The 22,623-nt window shown below is 40.3% G+C and overlaps 3 protein-coding genes and 6 non-coding genes across 9 annotated transcripts in view; 7 read left to right on the top strand and 2 right to left on the bottom strand.

Annotated features, from left to right (window-relative positions):
• LOC118404383 overlaps positions 1 to 781 on the bottom strand; it is a 5,410-nt gene extending 4,629 nt beyond the window's left edge. The window contains exon 1 of the mRNA XM_035803453.1: positions 561 to 781. Coding sequence (XP_035659346.1) covers positions 561 to 781 — 221 coding nt within the window. The remainder of the gene's footprint in view (positions 1 to 560) is intronic.
• Positions 782 to 5,892: 5,111 nt separating this feature from the next.
• Positions 5,893 to 21,781, bottom strand: LOC118404382 (delta-like protein D). The gene is made up of 7 exons (XM_035803452.1): positions 21,751 to 21,781; positions 21,549 to 21,665; positions 19,321 to 19,434; positions 18,918 to 19,031; positions 17,671 to 17,784; positions 16,890 to 17,024; positions 5,893 to 6,877 (listed from the first exon to the last, which is right to left on the bottom strand). The coding sequence occupies exons 1-7, from the start codon at positions 21,779 to 21,781 to the stop codon at positions 6,201 to 6,203; spliced, it is 1,302 nt and encodes a 433-aa protein (XP_035659345.1). The 3' UTR covers positions 5,893 to 6,200.
• LOC118404114 (SPRY domain-containing SOCS box protein 3-like) lies at positions 9,163 to 16,415 on the top strand. The gene is made up of 5 exons (XM_035803103.1): positions 9,163 to 9,508; positions 11,813 to 11,928; positions 12,561 to 12,809; positions 13,345 to 13,469; positions 14,115 to 16,415. The coding sequence occupies exons 2-5, from the start codon at positions 11,839 to 11,841 to the stop codon at positions 14,470 to 14,472; spliced, it is 822 nt and encodes a 273-aa protein (XP_035658996.1). The 5' UTR covers positions 9,163 to 9,508; positions 11,813 to 11,838; the 3' UTR covers positions 14,473 to 16,415.
• On the top strand, positions 18,497 to 18,568 carry Trnaq-cug. The gene has a single exon. It is a non-coding gene; the product is annotated as a tRNA-Gln (tRNA).
• Trnaq-uug lies at positions 19,984 to 20,055 on the top strand. Its single transcript has one exon. It is a non-coding gene; the product is annotated as a tRNA-Gln (tRNA).
• On the top strand, positions 20,255 to 20,326 carry Trnaq-cug. The gene has a single exon. It is a non-coding gene; the product is annotated as a tRNA-Gln (tRNA).
• Trnaq-cug lies at positions 20,544 to 20,615 on the top strand. The gene has a single exon. It is a non-coding gene; the product is annotated as a tRNA-Gln (tRNA).
• Trnaq-cug lies at positions 20,835 to 20,906 on the top strand. The gene has a single exon. It is a non-coding gene; the product is annotated as a tRNA-Gln (tRNA).
• On the top strand, positions 21,129 to 21,200 carry Trnaq-cug. Its single transcript has one exon. It is a non-coding gene; the product is annotated as a tRNA-Gln (tRNA).
• Positions 21,782 to 22,623: the final 842 nt, after the last annotated feature.

Below are 22,623 nucleotides of genomic sequence, written 5' to 3'. Positions count from 1 at the left end.
AAGAGGAGCGCCGGTGTAATTTTTCCGACTTCTACAGTTACTATATCTACGCGACTCAACCTCTGCTTGGAGAGTACACAAATATGAGATAAGATATCTTGTGCAATAAGTTAATCACATTGCGATGTTTTTCACAGTATAGCGTTAGTATATGCTTTATGTTTTCGTGTACAGTATCTTTAGGTGTTGGTGATATCAAGGTGTAAATAATCTCAATGTTATGTGTTTATGTAACGTGTTTGTCTAATGACTCTAGGAAGACTTGTAATGCATATTATTCCGATGATTGTACTCACTGATGGAGCTCTTTTGAACAAATACTAAACACTGATTCCGATCGATATTTCTGGGTCAAAATACAAGATTTCACGATACTTGATACCAGAAGTAGATTTGTACATAATCAAGCTTTGTACAAGCCAGCAGACGTCTTCCCTCGTCCTTTTAATTACTTTATTTTGTCGTTATCGTTTTTATGTGCGAAATAAAAAAAAATAGAATCATAAGGCTTACATGCATGAGATAGGAACAAAGTGAACTTCTGTATCAGAGTTCCTTACCTACCCGGAACTATGTCCACCTCGTTCGGAAAGCGCAGACGATCGGTGATGAGACGAGGCCTCCAATTGGCTGGGTCGTCAAGATGGCGGCCGACATCCGGGACATATCGGACGTGGTCTATCGTGAAAGGAAACGAGTCGAATGTCGTGATCACAAGGTCATAACCTGTTCTGTTGACCTTGGTGTTCGGAACGAGACGTAAGAACGCCGGATTCGACATTTTCATTGCTCCAACTGTCTTTACAGTCACTGACGATAACACAGGACATGCGTAAAAACTAAAAGAGACCAGAACACTTGCGAAGAAAGGCGTCGTCCCCATCATCTTGAGAAGAAATAGAACACTCACTAAAACGAAAGGACGGCACTTCTATAAAAAAAAGTAAAGCACGGGTAGCTCGGAGAATAGTTGACAATGTCTGAAGAAATCGTCTTGGTTCCACCTGCTAAGAAGGGGTGATGCCCTTTGACCGTTATATCATCTTCCCCGGACTTTGGTCTTTGTCCATCTTCTGGTTTATAACCTACCCTCTATCTCGTGCGGTCATCGGGGGTCAATTTAAGAGACTACAAGCAACAATCGAAAATACTAGTCATAATGGAAGTTGATAGCGATGATCTCAATGCCGAATCTATGGCCAGCTACGTGGCAAAGTGTGCTATTGTGGGTGTGATACAGAGCTGTGTAATATTCAATATTCGTAAATACCTTTGGCGTTTCATAATATCTAATAGTAGAAACATCAATCAGACCACTTTGTTGAGGTCCTTTTTCGATGATTAGATGATTCTTTTCCTCACTGAGATATCTACATGAAGCTTACAGTACTGTAGTATGAGCACAATCTATTTGATGATCAGATTTTGTGTTCTAACAACCGAGTCACAAGTAAGATAAAATCAGCAAAACAAACAGCAGCAAGACGTGTATAGCCCAGCAGATTTATTGAAGGATTTTTTCGTGTTTAGCCGTGCACGTATGGTTTCATTATGAAGCATATGGCATGTGACATACAGTACAGCATGTAAACTGAGAAAACTAGCTTCTACTAAAACTGGCTATTATTTCTTTATTTGACCACAACTTGGTTTATTTGACCAAAATTGAAATACACACAGGAAGTAAGAAATATGCATTAATAGTCATTTAAACGACAATAATCAAAGCGACGACGATGATAACGATAATAATGTTTATACGGGCAATACTCAGTCAGTCAGTCAATCAGTAGTCAGTACTATTACTAGCAGTAAAAATTTAACCTATCAAATTACAGTTACAGTAACAATGCAGTCAGTCAGACATCAGTCGAATGTAGCTTAGAACATTGGTAATGCAAGGCAACAAAGAATTTTCCAATACTAGTGATTACTTGCCCAGTGTATCTCACAGTACATTAGCAAGTCAATATGGTAGGTACATAGAGGAAAAGTGTTAACCGAAAAGGCACGTATCAGTCAGAAATGACAATTGTCGTCATTGGATCAGTCAGACAAAGTGAGTCGTAAAAGATAAAAAGGGTATCCGTTAGTCAAGTCAGTCCTCCAGTAAATAATCAGTCAAATGGAATGTCACCAATGCACAAGTTAAACAAGTTCAGTTAGTAAGTCAATCATTAATCGAGTATAAGTAATGTCAGTTGTAAGCTGGATGAAAACTCGAGAAAGTTGGATAGTCGATGAGTCAATTATCAGTCGTGTGAAAGTAAGAACGTTTGTCATTCAGTAAGTCAGTTATCAATCAAGTGGAAGTAACACAGTTATAAGTCGGGTGAAGGTGAGGCTATGGGACCGGTGAGGTGAGGTGAGGAGGAAGTAAGAGTATATGTCAGTCAGTTGTCGGTTGGATGGAACTAGAAAATTTTGTCAGTCAGTAAGTCAGTTATCAGTCGTGTGAAAGTAAGAACGGTTGTCATTCAGTAAGTTGTCAGTCAGATGGAGGTAATAGCGTTTGTCAGTCAGTAAGGCAGTTCTCAGTCAAGTAGAGGTAAGACCGTTTGTCAGTAATTCAGTTATAAGTCGGGTGGAACTAAGTCAACTAAGAGTTTATGTCAGTCGGTAAGTCCGTTGCCAGTAGTTGAATTAAAACCAGTCAGTCAGTCAGTCGGGTATAAGTAACAACGTTTGTCAGTCACCAGTCGAGTTGAAGAACGTTAGTCAGTCAGTAAGTAATATGTCAGTCGAGTTAGATTAAGGATTTTGTCAGTCAGTACGTTATCAGTCTGGTAGAAGTAAAACCGTTTGTTAGTCAGTAAGTCAGTTATCAGTCGTGTATAAATAAGAATATTTGTCAGTCAATCAGTCACCAGTCGGGTTAAAGAAAGAATATTTGTCAGTCAGCAAGTCAGTGATCAGTCGTGTAGAAGTAAGAATGTCAGTCAATAAGCCAGTCATTATATAAAAGCGGTTGCCAGTCAGTAAGTCAGTTATCAGTCGGGTAGAAGTAAGGCAATCAGTTACCAGTCGAGTTTACGGAAGAACGTTTGTCAGTATTTAGTCGCTTATCAGTCAAGTTAGACCAAGAACGTTTGTCAGTCAGTAAGTCAGTAAATAGTCGTGTAAAAGTAAGAATGTACGTCAGTCAGTAAGTCAGAATAAGTCGGGTGGAAGTGAGAACGTTTTTCAATCGTAAGTCAGTTGTCATTCAGGTGGAAGTTCGTTACCAGTCGAGTTGAAGTAAAGCCGTTTGTGAGTCAAACAGTCGGGTATAAGTAAGAACGTTTGTCAGTCAGTAAGTCACGTATCAGTCGGGTAAGAATAGATTAATGAGGCTTGTCAGTTAATACATCAGTGTAGAGGTAAGAATGTCAGTCAATATGTCAGTTATCAGTCGATTTAAAGTAAGAACGTTTGTCAGTCAGTCAGTCAGTAATTCATTCATCAGTCGTGTAAAAGTAGGAAAGTTAGTCGGTCAATAAACCAGTTATTAGTTGGTTGGAAGTAAGAGCGTTTGTCAGTCAGTGAGTCAGTTATCAGTCTGGTAGAAGCAAGGCTGTCAGTCAATCAATTACCAGTCGAGTTAAAAAAGCGTTTGTCAGTCAGTAAGATCAGTCAGGTGGAGGTTAGAATACTTATCAGTCAGTACGTCCGTCACCAGTCGAGTTGAAGTAAAACTATTTGTTAGTCAATAAGTCAGTTATTAGTCGGGTATAACTAAGAATGTTCGTAAGTCAATCAGTTACCAGTCAAGTAAATTTAAAAGAAAGAACGTTTGTCAGTCAGTAAGTCAGTTGTCGGTATAAGTAAGAACGCTTGTCAATCAGGTACCAGTCGAGTTAAAAGAAAGAACATTTGTCAGTCGAGTTAGACCAAGGACGTTTGTCAGTCAGTAAGTCAGTGGTTAGTCGTGTATAAGTAAGAAGGTATGTTCGTCAGTAAGTCAGTGGTTAGTCGTGTAGAAGTAAGTTTGTCAGTCAATAAGTCGGTAAGTCAATAAGACAGACAGAATATTTGCAGTCAGTTGGAAGTAAGAATGTCTGTCAGTCAATAAGCCAGTTGTCGGAGCGTTTGTCAGTGATTAATTCAGTGCCAGTCGGGTAGAGGGAAGGTTGTTTGTCAGTCAATAAGTCAGTTATCATTCGATTTAAAGTAAGGACATTTGTCAGTCAGTAAGTCAGTGATCGGTATAAGAACGTTCGTCAGTTAGTACGTCAGTGATCAGTCGGGTATAAGTAAGAATGTTAGTCAGTCAGTTGTCAGTGATCAGTCGGTTGGAAGTAATAACGTCTGTCAGTCAGTAAGTCAGTTATAAGTCTGGTGAAAGTAAGAACGTTTGTCAGTCAAGAAATCAGTGATCATTCGGGTCGAAGTAACGACTTTTGTCAGTCAGTATGTCAGGTATAAGTCGGGTGGAAGTGAGAACGTTTTTCAGTCATAAGTCAGATGTCAATCAAGTGGAAGTTAGAAGTTTTGTCAGTCAGTAAGTCCGTTACCAGACGAGTTGAAATAAAACCGTTTGTTAGTCAGTCAGTCGGGTATAAGTAAGAACGTTTGTCAGTCAGTAAGTCACTTATCAGTCGGGTTAGAATAGATTAAGGAGGTTTGTCAGTTAGTAAGTCAGTGATCAGTCGTGTAGAGGTAAGAATGTCAGTCAATAAGTCAGTTATCAGTCGATTTAAAGTAAGAACGTTTGTCAGTCAGGAAGTCAGTCATTAGCCGGGTGGCTGCAAGATCGTTTCAGGAAGTCAGTTGTAAGAATTGTAGAAGTAGGCACGCTGCCAGTTAGTAAGTAAGTTAGTAAGTATGTAAGTTAGTAAATCCGTCAGTGCGTTAACTACTCGTAGGATGAAACGTCATCTGTTTCTTCTTATTTGGTTACAATATACGTTAGTATACGCACTTGTCATTTACAAGTTGGCAGTAATTGTAAAAGCAGTCAAAATGTTCTTCATGCACAAGTATTGGTTATCTATCGTTAGTTCAGCATGCTTCCCTGTCTTGTTAGTCTTGCTGTACGCCTTCACTTATAAGACATATTGTTGATGGCTTCGTCAGCTTGATATATTGCCATTGGTTAGTAACGTTACTTGTTTACTTTCTACTTAGAAATGATATTGTTATAGAAGTGTACTCGATGTCTGTTAGTTGGTTAGTTTGTTTTCGGAAGCTAATGTGTTAGTCATTGGCAACTAGACATATCGGTTAGTTACTCCAAATAGCTACAATAAATTACTCAAGCAACTGGATATGATATTGGAATCAAAATTCCAAAAGTCATATCCAGTTGCTTGAGTAATTTCTATTGGGTGTATCTTATTACCCGGATATCTAAATCCATCGACGTATATCTGTTAGTTCGTTAGTTGGGGTGTTATCAGGTAATTCCATGTCAGAGAGTAACTTCATACAGTTTGAATAGTATTCTTCGTCCTATGTAAACAGTGTGTTAGTTTGTTAGTCTGTTATCAAACACAAATGTTAGTAGGGCACACTGTGGTCAAACACACGTTAGTTGGTTGGCCGGTTGCCGTCGTCAGTTACATAGAGCATGGAGTCTTTCTGTGATGCATTATTTGGTATGTTTGTTAAACGTAAATCAGAAAGCAAGAGGAAGAAGAAAGAAAAGTGAAGTATAGGTGTAGTCAGTTGGAATATCTGTCAAGTAGGTTTTACGTGTTACGTGTGAATCATCTGTGCTATCTATGCTTGGTCGTCACTGTAAGATTAACATTTCGTCAAGTCGAAACGATAGCTTGAAAGGTAACATCTTTACAGGCACTTGCATAATATTTACCTTCACATGGTCTACCGTAACAAACTATATGCCCCCTTCAATCATGGTCAACATGGTCAAGTCCTAATTGATGTCATTCCCACAGCTTTAGCTATGGCTTAACATCCCTGTATTCCTACTCAACAGCCCTGTATTCTTACTCCAACACATTTCAATAACGTTATTGGATGACCAGCCCCTCCAGCTCTGTCCTGCCACTTATTACATGATGTAATGAACCATTAGGGTCGCTATATCAGTGACCATAGTGCCAGCCGTCATTGACCTCATATGTTTGGAGAGGAAAAGATGGATGCTGAAAGAAGAGGAGGACTAAACGGAGCAAAAACAACATGTTTCCATTTCGTGAAGGTAAACGTTCTTAAGAAATAGATATTAACAGTCTACTTATTCCTTTGTCAATGCGTCATGAATAGACAGTTTCTTCGTCCACGTCGTCTTCAAACTCGGATTCAGATTCGTCGTCATCAAAGTCGTCATCATCGAACTCGGTTACCATGGTTTCCGTGGGTGGTGGCGCATGCGCTGTGGCTGGCTTCTTCTGCGCAAGGACTGACGGGAGAGTGACGGCATGACCCGACGTGGGACGATGGGAAGAATTTTGCGCGCGAAGAGAAGATGTGGGATTGGCTTGTGTTGGGACGGTCAGGCTATTTGCGTTCTTACCGTCGTCCTGTTTGAATGGTGTAACGAGGGTCGCGTTATTCTGAGACGCGCTTTCGAGCGGAGTGACCGTTATGGCGGGTTTCGCTCCCGGGAAAGCTGCGACCAACTGAATCGGCCGGAAAGATGGCCGTCCTCCCGGTCTCTGTAAAGTGTTGATGTACTGTTGGTCTTTCTTCACATCCAGGGGGTTCGTAGGCAATAGGAGGTTGGAGGAAGAGTTCGTAGAATCTACTGGAGTTACCGAGTCGGTGTTTTTCGGCTTGACGGCCACCTGTTTGGTCTTGTGTTTTTTCTTGAGTCTTTCGTAAAACTTGTAGAGGAGGAAGAGCGTTATGAGCACCACGGGGCCTGCCACGCCGGCCAGGACGATGTGCATGATGGGAAGTGTCTCGTCTTGCGCTTGGCCAGAAGTTGGACCTGAGATAAAGTGAAAAAACGAATGTCAATTAGTCCTGCACAAAAAGAAACAAAACAATAATATCATACTTGTCCAGTATGAGAAGAGAAGGGGTGACCGCGTATGTTGTAGCCTCATATGCAAGCCTTCTACATCCTACATGCGACCGGCGCATATTTTGGGAAAAAGCGATGATTTTCGATCTGGCCAGGCTAATATTTCGCATCACCGCTTTTGTAAGAATATACTTGGAGTTTCCAGAAATTGCAGCAATTTAGCTTCTAGAGCAGAGCTTGGCAGATTTCCTTTAGACTTAGATATATCTGTGCGTGTTATTCGTTACTGGCTACGCTTATTACAAATGGATCCCCATAGACATTTATTACAAGCTGATGCCCTTTTGTATCAATACAAATCTATTTCTAATAGTCGTAGAAGAACTTTATTACAACGAGTGAAAGAAATTTTAGATGGTAGTGGCCACTCCTACCTTTTGTATTCATGTAACTCACTTAGTGATATCAGATCTATATGTACAATGATAAGATCTAGAATCTCTGATATGTTTATCCAAACATCTCGCCATAACTTGAGTATAGATACTGGTAAGCTAAGGTTTTATAAGACCTGTAAAACAGCACATACTATGAAAAATACTTAGAATTAGATAATTTTGATTTACGCTCGGCAATCAGCAAAATTAGAATTAGTGCCCACCCTCTCGAAATTGAGAGAGGGCGGTACAAGAGGCTATCCGTGTGTGAAAGAACGTGCAAACAATGTACGTCAAACGTGGTGGAAGACGAAACACATTTTATGTCAAACTGCTCTCTCTATAATCAAGAAAGAAAAGAGCTGTTCGAAGAGACCATCAAATTCCACCCAAACTTCCTCACATTCACTGACAAAAAGAAATCAGTTCTCCTGCTAACATCACAAAACCCACACATAATAGAAAAGGTGGGATCTTTCGTCTTCCACTGTCTTCGAAAAAGGAGTCGAACCCAATAACCCAGGATCTAGAGTTAGATTTTACTACCTTTAGACTAGAGTAGACACTTGCGATTTTGTAAGTTACGTATACATTGTTTGAATCTTTTTATGTTAACTGCAATTAGCCCACGGGCAAGAATTTGCAATAAACTTATTATCATACCAAGGGTCAGCTCAATTAGGCTCTACCAGGCTCCATAGGTCGCTGGGAAAACAGTAGAAATTGAACCAATAGATACATGAGATAGCTATGACGAGGAGTACATTTTGCAACCGAGAACCGTCTGCAGCCTGAAGCTAAGTTTAAGTTAGTCTAAGTTAGCCCCAGAGGGTCACTCGGAGAACAAAAAGTGGCCGGAAAACGACCCCAAACCACTTAGAGATCACTATAACAACAGGCATTGTGGCTTTTTATAGAAAGCTTTTACACTTGCGCCATCTGGCGTTCCCTTGGGGAATCTCAATCTCCTTGGGTAATTATGTAATTGCTTGATTACAAAGGGCGCAATTATCTGAATTAACCCGCGAAAAAGAAGGGAATTACTACATAAAGGAAACCATAATTGTGTTGCATCCGTTAGTGATGAGTTCTGTGATACACTTTATAAAGTTTTATAGTGTGCAGAAGTTTATATACAACAGGTAGGGTTATGTAGGTGTGACTTGAACAAAATCTTGTAAATACGTACTATAAGTTATATAACTTGGATTCATTGCTTCATTTTTGCTTGGGAATAGCGTCGCGTTATATGGATCTCAGAGTTGTGCCTCTTTGAATTTAAGTATCACTCTACGTTGTTTATTTCTTGCCAATAAAACCATTGGACCTATTCTCTGTTGAACAATATAGATATAAACTCACTGAAACGTTTATTATATACGTTGTTACGTTTGGAATTCTACGGTGACAAAACGGGAAAAATAACTCAAAACACCTAAAATATCTATGAATCCTTGTAATATCGGCGCTAACTGGCAATAAATGTTCAACGTAACAACAAAAGCTTATGAATTTTCCGAATTTCCCGCCATTTGTCACGTTGGGGTCACCAGCAGCGAATACGACTTCCGGGTCAGACGGAACATGACGCAATTTTGGGACTAACGATTGTAAACCCATAGGGGAGCATACGTGTGAATAGCGCCTTATTCTTCGCTAATTTTGCAATCAAAAAGGTTGTTAATGACGCATAACATGATTATTACTTTAATTTAGTACAAAGTTTCTGGATTTGACAAAATAAAACTCATTAGTAGAAAGAAACGAAAATGTAAATTCAAACCACACCCACGCATTGTTGAAATGGAACATACTAATGATGTAAACACGATATACGTAGTTCCTTTGTGTACGGGAAGGGAGAACGATATATCAAAACCCTTGATCAATCGACATTTATTCGTGTATGGCGTTAGGACGGCCGTTTAGGGTTCCCGAAATGTTGTAACTAGCTAAAAACCGGAGCCAGAGTGTACACGGTGTGGTGCTAGACCAGAAGAAAGAGAGAGAGAGCTGGGGAGGTTTCATATCTGGACGTCTGAGCTGAGCCATTGTTGTTTTGGTTGCTCGTAAAATTATTCGGTCGGAAAAGCAAGATTCTGTTCTTACAGTCTGGGCGTTAACATTACATTCCTATCCACCGCCGTCGAAAAATAAGGTATGTATAGTAATTGTGTAAATTATTACACTCATGAAGGTATTTTAGTGTCGCCAAAATTCGTTATATCGTAAAAATTGTTGGTCCATGTTTTTGGTGTAACGCATTTCGGCCCAGCATATACTGGTTCAAACCAGTTCGCTAAACAATTAACCTTATACCAAGTACCTTGAAACTTTCTAGCCACAAATATGCGGTAACGTTTGTTAGCGTAAGCCAGTTGTACTACATGTAGCTGAAAAATTATGAATTTGGTCAAGATATTCGGTATGTAATACGACTAAGATTTGATACATACCTTTTGTATTTTGATTAAAGAGAACAATGGTTTTGCCGTATGCATTGTTTCTCACCTGAGATAGCTGGTTCGAACTTGGTTAATAATTTTCACACCTAAAGGCGGAGAATGTTTGATTTCTTTGTTTTCAGCATAATCGGCCATGAATACATTGTGTTTTTTCACAGGTGCCCCCCTCCCCACCCTTTCAATTTTTAATGATGTTTATCCAAATAAGGCCACAGCAAGGAAATTTTATGGATGACATCAGCTCGCTGATTAATTTTCGCCTGATTTCAGAAAAAAACTATCATTTTTTCCCCCTTCATAGATGGTAACAGAGAAATAGGCAAACATGTTGTGTTGTAGCCTAATAATTGTATACTCATTACATTATGCACTCTTCATAGGATGTCATCCATAAAATTTACTTGCTGTGGCCTAATGTCAGTTTCAATGACACAAAGGTCCACTTTAAGAACGCAAATACTTCAGCGATTAGGGCAAAGGGCGCACCTTTCGTACACGCCTTTCTGAGTTACAGCTCGGGGCTGTTTCTTATCGTTACAATAACAAGGGTAATAACATTGACCTTATCAATATTCGCTAAGGTCATGGGTACAACGCATTTTTACACTATGAACACATCACGAAAACATAGCAAATTATCTAAATATGTTTATTTTTCAAAGGTATAATAGCCTCCATGGTATACATGTGACCTTCTTTGTTAGTAGTTGTTGTTGTTGTTGTCCTTGATTAAACGTCTTTTTCTTTGCTAGACGTAGACCTGAGGTACTATTCTCATCTAGGTGTTCTGATATGTTTATTGGTAATAGGTGCTTGTTCTCAGGTGCTTTGTGTGTTCGTTCACCCAGGTGATCACAGCATTGCAGATGGACTGCTTTCAACTTCACCACTTAGTGAGCTTTTCCATCAAAAATAAGGGATATATTTAAAAAATACAGTGTTTGCTGACAATACTATTGGCACACACAAAATTCTTGATAACACGATAATTCTTGTTCACCATCAACGGTAATAAATCATTTTGTGTGAGTCCAATTTCTGTGTTGGAATTTACAGTTCAACTAGTTCAAGAAAGGGTAACAAATCATACCGACTTCGACATTTTGTCCCTGGCCTAAAAAAACAAGGTTCTCAAAATGTGTATGTGGAATGTGTCAATTTCTTTGTATGCAAATCTACCTCGAGTAATGTTGTTTTTGTCCCTTTGTCATTTGAACTTACAGTTCTCGGAATGTAAACAACGGTGCGGAAATAGATTAAGGCATTGTTTTCATAGTCCAATCCACCATGGCATTGTTTGGGTGACAGAGACAATACCTGTCCTTCACTTAGTTATGCATGGTGGCTTCACATGTGCCTCCGGTGTCCTAGTCTGAAGGCAGTTCAAACCGGTTGTCCTATATACTTGTATATACTACATGAAATCCTATATACACGTGCACGTTTTACTAGTGTATTAAACATTGTACATTGGTGTTGGGTCCTGTGAGGTAACTGCAGGGTGTTTGTCCCACAACAGAGAACCTGTGTTCAAACCCTTGGGAAAGGCATCTTAGTTTCTTACACAATTCTCCTGACTCCACCCAGGTGTAAAAATGGGTACATGTACCTGACTTGTTGGGGAGGTAAAAGGCGGTGGAAGGAGAGAGGTGGGCTCCACCTTCCAAAAGTGTAACTTGAGTATCATCATAGTAAGTTAACTGGTATCCGAGCGAGCGACCGGTGCAATGGCCTAGTGGGTAGAGTGTTCGCCTTGCATTCGGTAGGTCGTGAGTTCGATCATAGCAAAGGCTTTGATTTTTTGAAAATGGTACATGCTGCTTTCTCTGCTTAGCACTCAGCATTCGGGAAAGAGTATGGAAGTTGAGCACACACCACTACCAGTGGACTAGCCCCCTGCTGTAGTAATTGCGTTGTGTGGCCCAGAAAGGCGATGGCACTACCTTTGGTTACACTTTGTGCTAATCCCTATGTCTTTATTATTGTTACCGTTGCAGGCAGAAGCAATTGATGGTTTCAGACTATGGCAGCTGCACTGGTGGAAACGAGGACATACTATGTGGGAACTAACACTTGGCTCTCAACAACTGTAGACTCCATTGGAAAGATAAAGGTACTAGGATGAAAAAGATGTAACCATTACATATATGGGGCATTCACGTTACTCTATGATTATTGTTTGAGCCAAGCTGGATGGTTAAATCTGAAATTCATGTCTAATTTGTAATTACAGTAATGCCAATGAATTATAAATTACATGATTATGTACAAGAAAAAAATAAAAGTGCATAATATATTCCTTACAATCTACCATGCTGATGAAAGTAGCCACAAACAAAACTTTAACCTTGGATAAATGCTTTTGTTCATGTTTGCCGCTTTTGCGGCATCGAATGGCTGACTAACTTATAAGCTAGCAAACAGGAGTTCTAGAGGTTATGGCTTTGATACCTGGCATCCCTTGCTAGATGTTGTGCCCTTTGCAAAGGCTCTTTAAACAACACTCTTCACTCAACCAAGGTGTAGAAATGGGTACCTGACTTCGGTTGGTGACGTAAAAGGTGGTGGAAAGGCAAGGTTAGGCTCCACCTTCCAATACTTAAATGTCAGTGGATATTGACCCTGCGCCTCTCTCTCTGTCTGTCAGTCAGTCTATACAGACTATGACACTTGTTCCTGCGCCTACAGCCTCAAATAAAGCTATGGGACTCCCTTTTTAAACACCTTTCTCTCTTGATTGCAAAGGTACCTGCAACAATGACGCGGGAAGACATTGTCCCCAAACCGACCACCATGCCTGCGGAGCTGGAGGGTCTCTGCGATGACGCCTGGTCGTGGGAGGAACAGGAACTAGAGCCGGACTTCGCGCAGCTGGAAATTGGGGGGATCAAGAACCGATCGGTGATGTTTCACCCGACGTGGTCACGTGGTACGGTCGCTGTACGCGCCACTAAGCCTTTGGACAAGGACGGCGTTCACTACTGGGAAATAAGGGTGAGGTTTATCTTGGAACAACCAATTTTCTTTGTTGCCTTTGCCAAGAAGGTTATGCATTTGTGTGTGTGTGTGTGTCTGTCTCTGTGTCTGCATGTCTATATTGGTCTGCGTGTCATTCTCTCTCTCTCTCTCTCTCTCTCTCTCTCATTCTCTCTGTGAACTGCATACTAGTAACTCAAGAAGTCGTGGATGGATCCTGATGGCTTACTCTGTGGTGGTTTGCAAAAAGAAAGAAATGCAGAGTTTTATGGAACTGCAGCAGACGGTCTGGTTTTGGTACCTCATATTGTGGACAAAAGTGGGCTTTTTGCATTCCTCTGCTTCCAAAAAAAAGAAGCCTAACCCAAATTGTTTAGACACAACCAACAGTAGAATTTTAGTACCGGGTATTCTCTTATTAATATTAATATTGTCAATCACTGCATATTGTGACAGGTATATCTTCTATATATGCTTCTACCATATACTTGCAATTATTCTATGGCCATATACTTACAAATAAACTTCCCCTTCCATTTCCAATGTCTCCTAGATTTCGGAGCGTCTATTCGGCACGAGCATGATGTTCGGCATCGGGAGCGCCAAAACGAGGCTGAACCTGTATGACTTCATCAACGTGCTGGGAGAGAACGAGCACAGCTGGGGCCTCAATCACAGGTGGGAACTTTATCGTTATTATTGTAACTATTGGGGGAAGCTGACTGCTCTCTCTTCGCAGCCAGGGGCTGAATTGCGAGGAGCTTACAATAAATAGGCGGGGCTAAATCGCAAGTGTCTGGACCAAGCTGCCATTTGGTGCTAAATCAGGTGACCTTAATACGACAGAAATTGCCCCAGGTACAGCCATAGGACTGTAGGTTTAGAGCGACCCACACTGCGAAGGACCCCTACTCTTTTCGATCTTCATCATAACCATGTGGCCACATTAATAATAAAAATGTACAAATATGTAATACTGCTTTACTAATCATATTCTAATAAAAAAAGTCTGTCTGACTCTCACAAGTTAATGTTCTGAAGTGATTGGTCATCAGTATTGATCCTGAAGAAAAACGACGTTGGCCATTGAAAATTTGATCCTTGTATACCTTTGCACTGAAATGATTACTACCAACACGGATGAGTTTCTATGATAAGTATTGTTAAGATTTTATCGTTGAATCATATTTTACTGGGCTACTTACAACAATAGCCCTTTACTGACTCATTATAAACAGCTTCATGATTCAGTCTTTCCTATGGCTGCCATGAGATGTGTAAGTCCTGTTGTTTTGAATAACCCACAATCTACTACTCCTACAGGGGCGTCCTGTGGCATAAAGGGGTCGACCGCCCGTTCACCGAGCCCTTCGCCGAGAACACGACCACTACCGTGGGGCTGCTGTACCGGCGGGGAACCCTCACATACTACCGCGACGGGAAATGTCTTGGCGAAGCCTTCAAGGGACTCGAAAACTACGACGGAGAACTGTTTCCAATGATTGCCTCCACGGCCGCGAAAACGGAGATGGTTCTCGGCGCGGCCAAGAGGGAATATGATTCGCTGCGGGACAGGTGTCGGGCGGTGATTTCGGCATGTGTCGGCGACTCAGAGGACTGCGAAAAGTTGAAGCTGCCTTCGCGACTCATCAAGTATATCAAGGAGTCTCATCCCGAATGAAATAGTGGACAGTTAGCCTGACTAAATTGAGTTCCTAAAAGCCCTTACATTGGTCATGCGGAGGCCAAATCATTGATCAATCATTGCCTGGCAGCAAGATACTGTGTAACATAGGGTGGACATGTATAGAAGTCGTGGATGGATCTTGATGTTATCTTATATGGTGGTTTGCGAGAAGTTGAAATTGCCTTCACGACTCATCATGTACACCAAGTATTTCCATCCCGAATAGAATGGTGGACATTTAGGTAGCAGGACTGAATCGAGTTCTAAAAGCCTTTACATGTGCATTGATCAAGTGGAGGCCAAATCAGGCCCTGGTAGCAAGATATGGTGTAACATAGGGTAGACATGTATAGCCTGGGTACCGTCCTATTTCTTTCTGGCTCCTTACAATTAATACCCTTTTTTTAGGGTAGCGAGTGTAAGGAGCCCTAGTAGAAAGAGGATGGAACCCCGGCTAAGACATGCAACCAATGATTTCTGTCGGGGGCTTGTTTGGAAGAAGGGCCTCTTCCCCAAGAGCGAAATGTGGATATCATTAAGATGTTCCCAGTTTCCTTGACTTAGAAGTTAGAGTTGTTTTGTAGGGTAGGGGCCTAACCTGTTAGAAATGTGGTCTAGTCCGACTAGTGGACATTCGATGGCAATCACCTATACAGGCAATCATATAACGCACCCTTGTTTAAAAGGAACATATATAAGGACATATAGGTCCTTTGTGGAAGTTTTGAAAAGCAAAATGGGCAGGTTACTTGAGCACGTAACCTTGGTGAGAAAATACTATCTGATGTTGTGTAAGGAGTTCATTTAAAGGGGAACAACTATAAGTTTTTCTTTTAACTTATATTTATATTTCACCTGTCTTTACTCTGTTTTGTTTTTCTTTCATGTTTCTTTTCTTTTTAACTTGTCTTCCTTTCTTTTCTTCATTTTCTTTATATCTAACAAGCAACATGAACTTAGCCTTTCATCTTCCCTTTAACATGTTACAAAGTAAAATCCATGGTGCTTACTTTTAGAGAGTTTGGTACCCAAACGTCTACTTAGAGAGTTTAATACCAAAATGCAAGAATACTCCTATGGAGATAACTTTTGTTGTTGTCTATGCTGCAGAATATATACATTTCTAAGCTGCTAGAATCGATGTATAGGAAAAAAAAACTAAGAAGATATAAAAAAATTATGTGTTGAAGGATTCTGCATCGTTTATATGCAATTGAGGGACAATTCAGTAATACCAATCAGGGGATGGCGTCGCTAGCTTTTCTTGGTGTTAGGGACCAATCCTTTATTAGATAGGAGTAGTTGTGTGAAATGCATATCGTGGAGAAAGTATGTGTTAGAAAAAAATTATAGATTCTGCTGGAAAAAAAGTGGTTCCATAGTATGTATATATACAAATTATACAGAAGAATATATCCTTACACTGTTAGTGTTTCACACGCATCTACTTAATAATAAAAATTAGCAATCTAGGTGGTAAGATACTAAGAACAAAAAGGATATCATAATAAATGTCTATCTTAAGTGTTAACAAAAAGAGGGTCTAGAAGGTATCATTGTTAAATGCACTGTTATTTTGACAATGGATTTCCATTTTGAAATTCTATATCATTCATGTTTTGTTCAATGTTAATCAAAGAACAAAGAAGATGTTAACCTACTAATTATCATTTTCGCAAGCAATAACGGAAATTTTCTAACAACCTTTACAGGAGTTAAAAGATTTGTTTGTGCCATTGCTTGCATCAAGGCCACTGCGGTTCTGCACAAGATATTGTTGAAAGTCTTGTTACGTTTATACATTCTATTTATCTTGGTTCGTTGGGAATCACAGAGTCCCTGTTCTGTTCACTTCGGGACTTTATATCATGGCAATACTTTTGCTTGTATCAAGCGAGGCTTTATGTGCTAATATATGATGAGTTGATGAAAACTTCTATCACCGACTTTGTCTTTTTTCTTGATTTTTATTTGAAAGTGTTTCCAGATTTTGTTGAAAATCATTCCTTAGTAGTCAAGGCCTAGACTTTCATGGTTTGTAAGTTTGTTCGTACAGTGACCAGCCCCCCCAACCTTGTCCTGCCACTTGCTACATAATGTAATCGAACACCACATAGCGTCTGCTACATAACTAGTAACCATGGTGACAGCCGTCTAGTCCAGGTCATTGACCTTATTTGTTTGGAAATGCGCATCCCCGTTCTGTATTCGGCTAGAAGAAAGGGCATGCCACACCGTAAGGGACGGTAAAACTATTCTCCAAGCAGAGGTTGAGTCGCGGAGATGTAGTAGTAGTCGGGATTTTTACCGCTCGCTCCTCTCACGTGAGCCGGTAATAGTAATACACTGGTGCTGTAATACACCGTATGACTCTACTACTACTAATAATAATAACGCCAAGCATAACTGACCTTCGGATTCGCTTGGTAGTTCGTGCTCGCAGTTCCTCCCATAGAATCCCTCCGCACAGAAGCAGATGTAGAGGTCACCAAACGCCGAACAGTTTCCACCGTTCAAACAGGGAGCCGACAGACAGGGTATCACATCTGATAGGAATCATGCAAGTGTATCATGTTCAACTTCAATAAAATCAATTTAACTTAATTGCACAACAATTGTAACGGGTACAATGTACTGCAGCAGCTCATTTACACCCCTGTCAAATAACCACGATCTTCGGGCGTATCGATGGAAGATCGACCATATTTAAGATCCACATAGGGTTGTGCTTTTTTTCACCTGAAAACCGCCCCCGTCTCATATAAGCCATACTTTGTACCTTTTACAATTGTAGTGCAATAAAGTTATTATTATAAAAACGAGGCTCGGGCGATTGACGCAGAATCGTCGTCCGATCGATTTTCGCCAAATGTGACAGGGGTATTACAAAACATCAAGACTAATATCTCACGGTGAATATCTACTTTATTGCTTACAACAATATTTAAGACTTCTGTATAATGTATCTAATACACCTAAAGACTAAACAAACATCCAAATAAGCAACAGTAAAAGGCAATTCAATATCTACAACTAAAATCAGATACTGAGATTGCTTTCGGCCGCTTCAAGTAACACCCTTCACTCTTCTTGTGACGCTGAAGAAGAGTGATGGATGTCACTCAAAACAATTAAAAGTAAAACCTCTATCTAAGTCAGTCATAGAGAAAATGTATTTAAAAAGACACTTACCATACTCGCAGTTATTCCCCACGATGCCGTGCGGACAGTCACACCTGTATGCTCCAGGTAGATCCACACACGTGCCGTTATTCCTGCACGGACTGGATGTGCACTCGTTCAGGTCTGCGGCAAACACATGTAGTAACATACAGATTAGATCTCCACTATCAGTCACACCTGTATCAGTTACACCTGTATCAGTCACACCTGAACGACAGGTCCACACACGTGCCGTTATTCCTGCACGGGCTGGATGTGCACTCGTTCAGATCTGGGGTAACCAAGATCGTTACATACAGATCATGAGATTTCCATTATCATGCAAGCAACCGTCCAGGGAGTCAGAAAGAGTGATAGGTAACGGGAGGGTAATGTCAGCAAATGGACAGGTATAACACTAAGAAAATGATGAAACCGGGAAATGTGGAGAAAACTGGTTGCCAGATCTTTTGTGGTGCCCCAATCGCATCAAATAGTTATACTGATAAGGGACAGCTTAGATGAGATGAAATACTTAGTATCTTTTCGCAAGAGACAATAGAAGTTTGCTAAGAATCATTGGCAATTGCAGTACGTCGATAAAATTTATGCATAAGTTACTGTGGATAGATTCGTAATCACGGTCACACGTTTCATGCATGCAGCATCCAATTTCTTTCGTCAGTGACTTATCACAGTCACCGAAATTTGTCTTGGTTAATGATTTTTAGTCCTTCCTACGTAGTCCAGGCCTAATTATTTTACCCAGCATTTTTTCAAGCAGACAAAATTGAATTTCGTAGATGACAAGACTAAATCCTGAATGAACAAGATATCTACCGTACATTCTCATAGAGGTTCTATGGTGTAATGGTTAGCACTCTGGACTCTGAATCCAGCGATCCGAGTTCAAATCTCGGTAGAACCTATGTTCGCTTTTGGTATTGCGATTCGAGTTAGAAATTCGCTAAACTGTACGTTTGTGAGCTTTTCATCTTACTTTAGGTTCTAGTAGAACTTTAAAGATCTAAAATTTAAAGCTACAAACGTTTCTTTATATATAAACATTTTCAGCCAACAGATATTTGTACACATACACATACACAGGGAACAACTCCACTAGTTGGCTAGCGTCTCTGGCACATTATTATATCTATTTGGCCAATGTCAGCTATTTTTCTACCAGCCCATTAAAACTTTCTGTGTCCGTGTCCGTTCATTTTGGTACTTTCTCTGATAGACTTCTAGTAATTCAAAGACTGAAATATAGGACTTACCGACTTCACAGCGCGGCCCGAAGAACCCCCTGAGACACTCGCACGTGAACTCGTCCAGCCCGTGTACGCAGACTCCGTTGTTCTGACATGGCGACGAAGAACACTCGTCCACATCTGGGTAAAAAATGATTTTAATGTTTGTTTGTTTATTATTTATTTTTATAATCAAGTAATGGCAAAAAATGGAACAAATAAATGATAATAATACACCTGCGCAAGGAAGGCTTGAAAAAGAGCAACCACAAATACAAAAATATAACCTTCTCGGCGAAGTTTATCTAATAGCCGAAATTTTCCTGAGCATTTTTTTCCTTTCAATTCTCATTTGTTCAGTACAAGCATTTCGACAAATTATATATATTCGACGTTTTGATAACAAATGACGTTTTAGGTATCAAGTTACCTTCTTCGCAGTTGGTTCCTGAGTAGCCGTCTACGCATGCGCACACGTACTTCCCCGGGACATCAAAGCAGGCGCCGCCATTCAAACAGGGCCAGGATTCACACTCGTCCAGGTCTGTGTCAAAAAGTTTGTTTTTTGTTTGTTTGTTTGTTTGCCTGTTTGTTTATTTCAAACATGAAAAACAATAACAATGAAGTAAAGAAAAGAAAAGTGCCAGAGGAGGTGAGAAGCCTGCATGGTTTGTGCAAAGCCGTCCTCCATTAAGTATGCTGATACTAATCAAAATAGGTCTGCGTCAAAAACAGGCGCACTTTTCACAAAGTTACATTCACGTATTATCAAGTAAACCAAAGATTGGACAGAATAAGGCAAATAAGCTCACTTCACAATCCAACTGCGCATGCGCAGTCAAAGGTGAAGGCCCCTAAGACATAAACAACGCACCTTTGGAGCTGACCGACGAAGGTCATAAATGTAGAGAGAGACATAAACTAAGTATGGACAACAGAAGAATCTGGGTTCTTCACCTTTCAGCATGCGCTGTGGGACTCATGAAAGGGCTTATTGCTACTAAATAATTTACTACTACCACTACTAACAAACATGGAAAGACACGACTTATTATAATGGAAAGAAATGTGTGGAGAGATGAGGCCACATCGAGGTTCTATGGTGTAATGGTTAGCACTCTGGACTTTGAATCCAGCGATCCGAGTTCAAATCTCGGTAGAACCTGAGATACAAACAATTATTTTATTTTGTACTGTATAAATATAACAAAAAGTGTATGTTTTAAACATGGGTATATTATTGCAGATTAATGTGTTGTCAAGTAGATCAGAAAGCATGACAGGTATTGCAGACAGAACTTTTCGTAGATGACAAAGAAATACATTGCAAAGAGAAGTCAACGGCAGTCGCAACGGCTCATCGAGGTTCTATGGTGTAATGGTTAGCACTCTGGACTCTGAATCCAGCGATCCGAGTTCAAATCTCGGTAGAACCTAAAGTACAATTTTTTTGGAAAGTTTTTAATGGAAACATACCAACAACGCTCAAGTCTATGTTATAAACAAGGGCACATCTGACCTGATATATTTGTTGATCAAAATTTGTAAAAAATGTATTGGAGACGAAAATTGAGCTCCCAATATGACAAGTACATTGTATAACACACATAACACATAAAATAAACGAGAAGTCAGTGGTTATTGAACTTTAGAGGTTCTATGGTGTAATGGTTAGCACTCTGGACTCTGAATCCAGCGATCCGAGTTCAAATCTCGGTAGAACCTAAAGTACAATTTTTTTGGAAACTTTTTTATGGAATCATACCAAAAACGCTCAAGTCTATGTTATAAACAAGGGCACATCTGACCTGATATAATATTTGTTGATCAAAATTTGTAAAAATGTATTGGAGACGAAAATTGAGCTCCTAATATGACAAGTACATTGCATGACTCACATAACACATAAAATAAACGAGAAGTCAGTGGTTATGGAACTTTAGAGGTTCTATGGTGTAATGGTTAGCACTCTGGACTCTGAATCCAGCGATCCGAGTTCAAATCTCGGTAGAACCTAAGATACAAACTTTTTTTATTAACTTTTATTTGATATAAACATAACAAAAACTCTCAAGTCTATGTTATAAACAAGGGCAAATCTGACGAGCTATATTTGTTGATCAAAATTCGGGCATGTTTTGCTGACGGAAATTGAGCTCCCAATCTGACAAGTCATTGTATAACATTTAACGTCAAAGAATAAAGCAGAAGTCACCGGTAGTAGAACTTTCTCGTCGAGGTTCTATGGTGTAATGGTTAGCACTCTGGACTCTGAATCCAGCGATCCGAGTTCAAATCTCGGTAGAACCTATGATACAAACTTTTACTTTTTTCTTGCAAAAAAAACATTAAAAGAAACATAGCTGACTACAATTACAAGTTGCCGAACGATATTTTCCATAAATGTGACCATAACATATAACATAACCATAACAAATTCTTTATAGTACACCGAATAACAGTCACTCAAAGTAAAAAAAAAATGGATATGATTTTGGAATATTCAATCCAAAACTATTTTTTGGAATATTCCAAAATTATATCCAGAGATCTATTTTCGGATATTTCAAAATAGTATCCAGTAACTCCTATTTGTGTGTTTTGACCTGGATGTCTTAAACCTTCATCATAGTTTGAATGTAATGTGCTCATATTTACCGATTTCGCAATGTTGCCCTTCGAACCCATCGGGGCACTCACAGCTGTAGGTCTCCTCTGTGCCGTGACACAATCCGCCATTTTCACACGGGTCAGGGTCACAGTGGTCAATATCCTCTGTTGGAGGGGAGGATTTGGGTTGTTAATTAGCTCAAACGTTAACGTACACCTTGATAGTGTGTGTGACAGCCCGGAACCAAACCTCTGCTTGGAGAATCAGCCACAAGAGCCATGACCAATGAGAAGTGTGATTTAAGCCTACGTCACATTTCCGAACCTGGTCCCAGCCGGGCAGCTCTCCGGGAAACGAAAAGTATGATATAAAAGACATAAAACTGCACAAGACGTATAGAGAACATATTTAGTCGTGAGAATTATTTGTGTATAGTTTTCGTATACATTTCCGGATTCCATATATTCGTTTCCAGAAACAGCCCGACCGGGCCCCGGTTTGGAAATGCGACGTTAGCCTTTCATACATACATAGTTAGGCTAGCCTTAGTCAGGCTAGTTCACCTTTACTCGATCGGTCGGGTAGAATCTTATCCAGGCAATTTACGTACACAGGCATGCATGATTAAGTTTTGAAATGTTGAGTTGTCTACGCTAGTTTTGCATTGTCGAAGAGCGAGGCGAGACGACGACCCTACCTTCTTGGCATGACGGACCCTTCCAGCCTTTCGCACAGCCGTCCCGACACCACCCCGTGTACGCGTCACAGGCGTACGGTCCGATGCTCTTACAGTGGCAGGTCTGTGTGCAGCCCGCTCCGAACGTACCGGGCACGCAAGCTGTGGGAAGAAAGAAAATAGAATATAGCCTATCATAGACGTTCATCAGTGTTGGTAGTAACCACAATACAATGCTGAACTTTCTTCCAACAAAGGTATACACGTGTTTAATTGTGCAGAAAACGGTATGTTAACATCTACAACAAATAAAGTCATATGGTTTACGGTTTACGTTTGATACCGCATCTCTAAGCAGCGACACCTAGATGCAGTGCAATGTCAAACTGTCAGTCTTCCCCTGAGGAAGGTGATAGGCTAAAATCACATTTTCGAACTGGGGCCCG

Source organism: Branchiostoma floridae, chromosome 17, assembly GCF_000003815.2.
Source record: "Branchiostoma floridae strain S238N-H82 chromosome 17, Bfl_VNyyK, whole genome shotgun sequence".
Lineage (NCBI taxonomy): Eukaryota > Metazoa > Chordata > Leptocardii > Amphioxiformes > Branchiostomatidae > Branchiostoma > Branchiostoma floridae.
The sequence above is the reverse complement of the archived record's forward strand: the minus strand, read 5'-3'. Positions and strand labels throughout refer to the sequence as shown.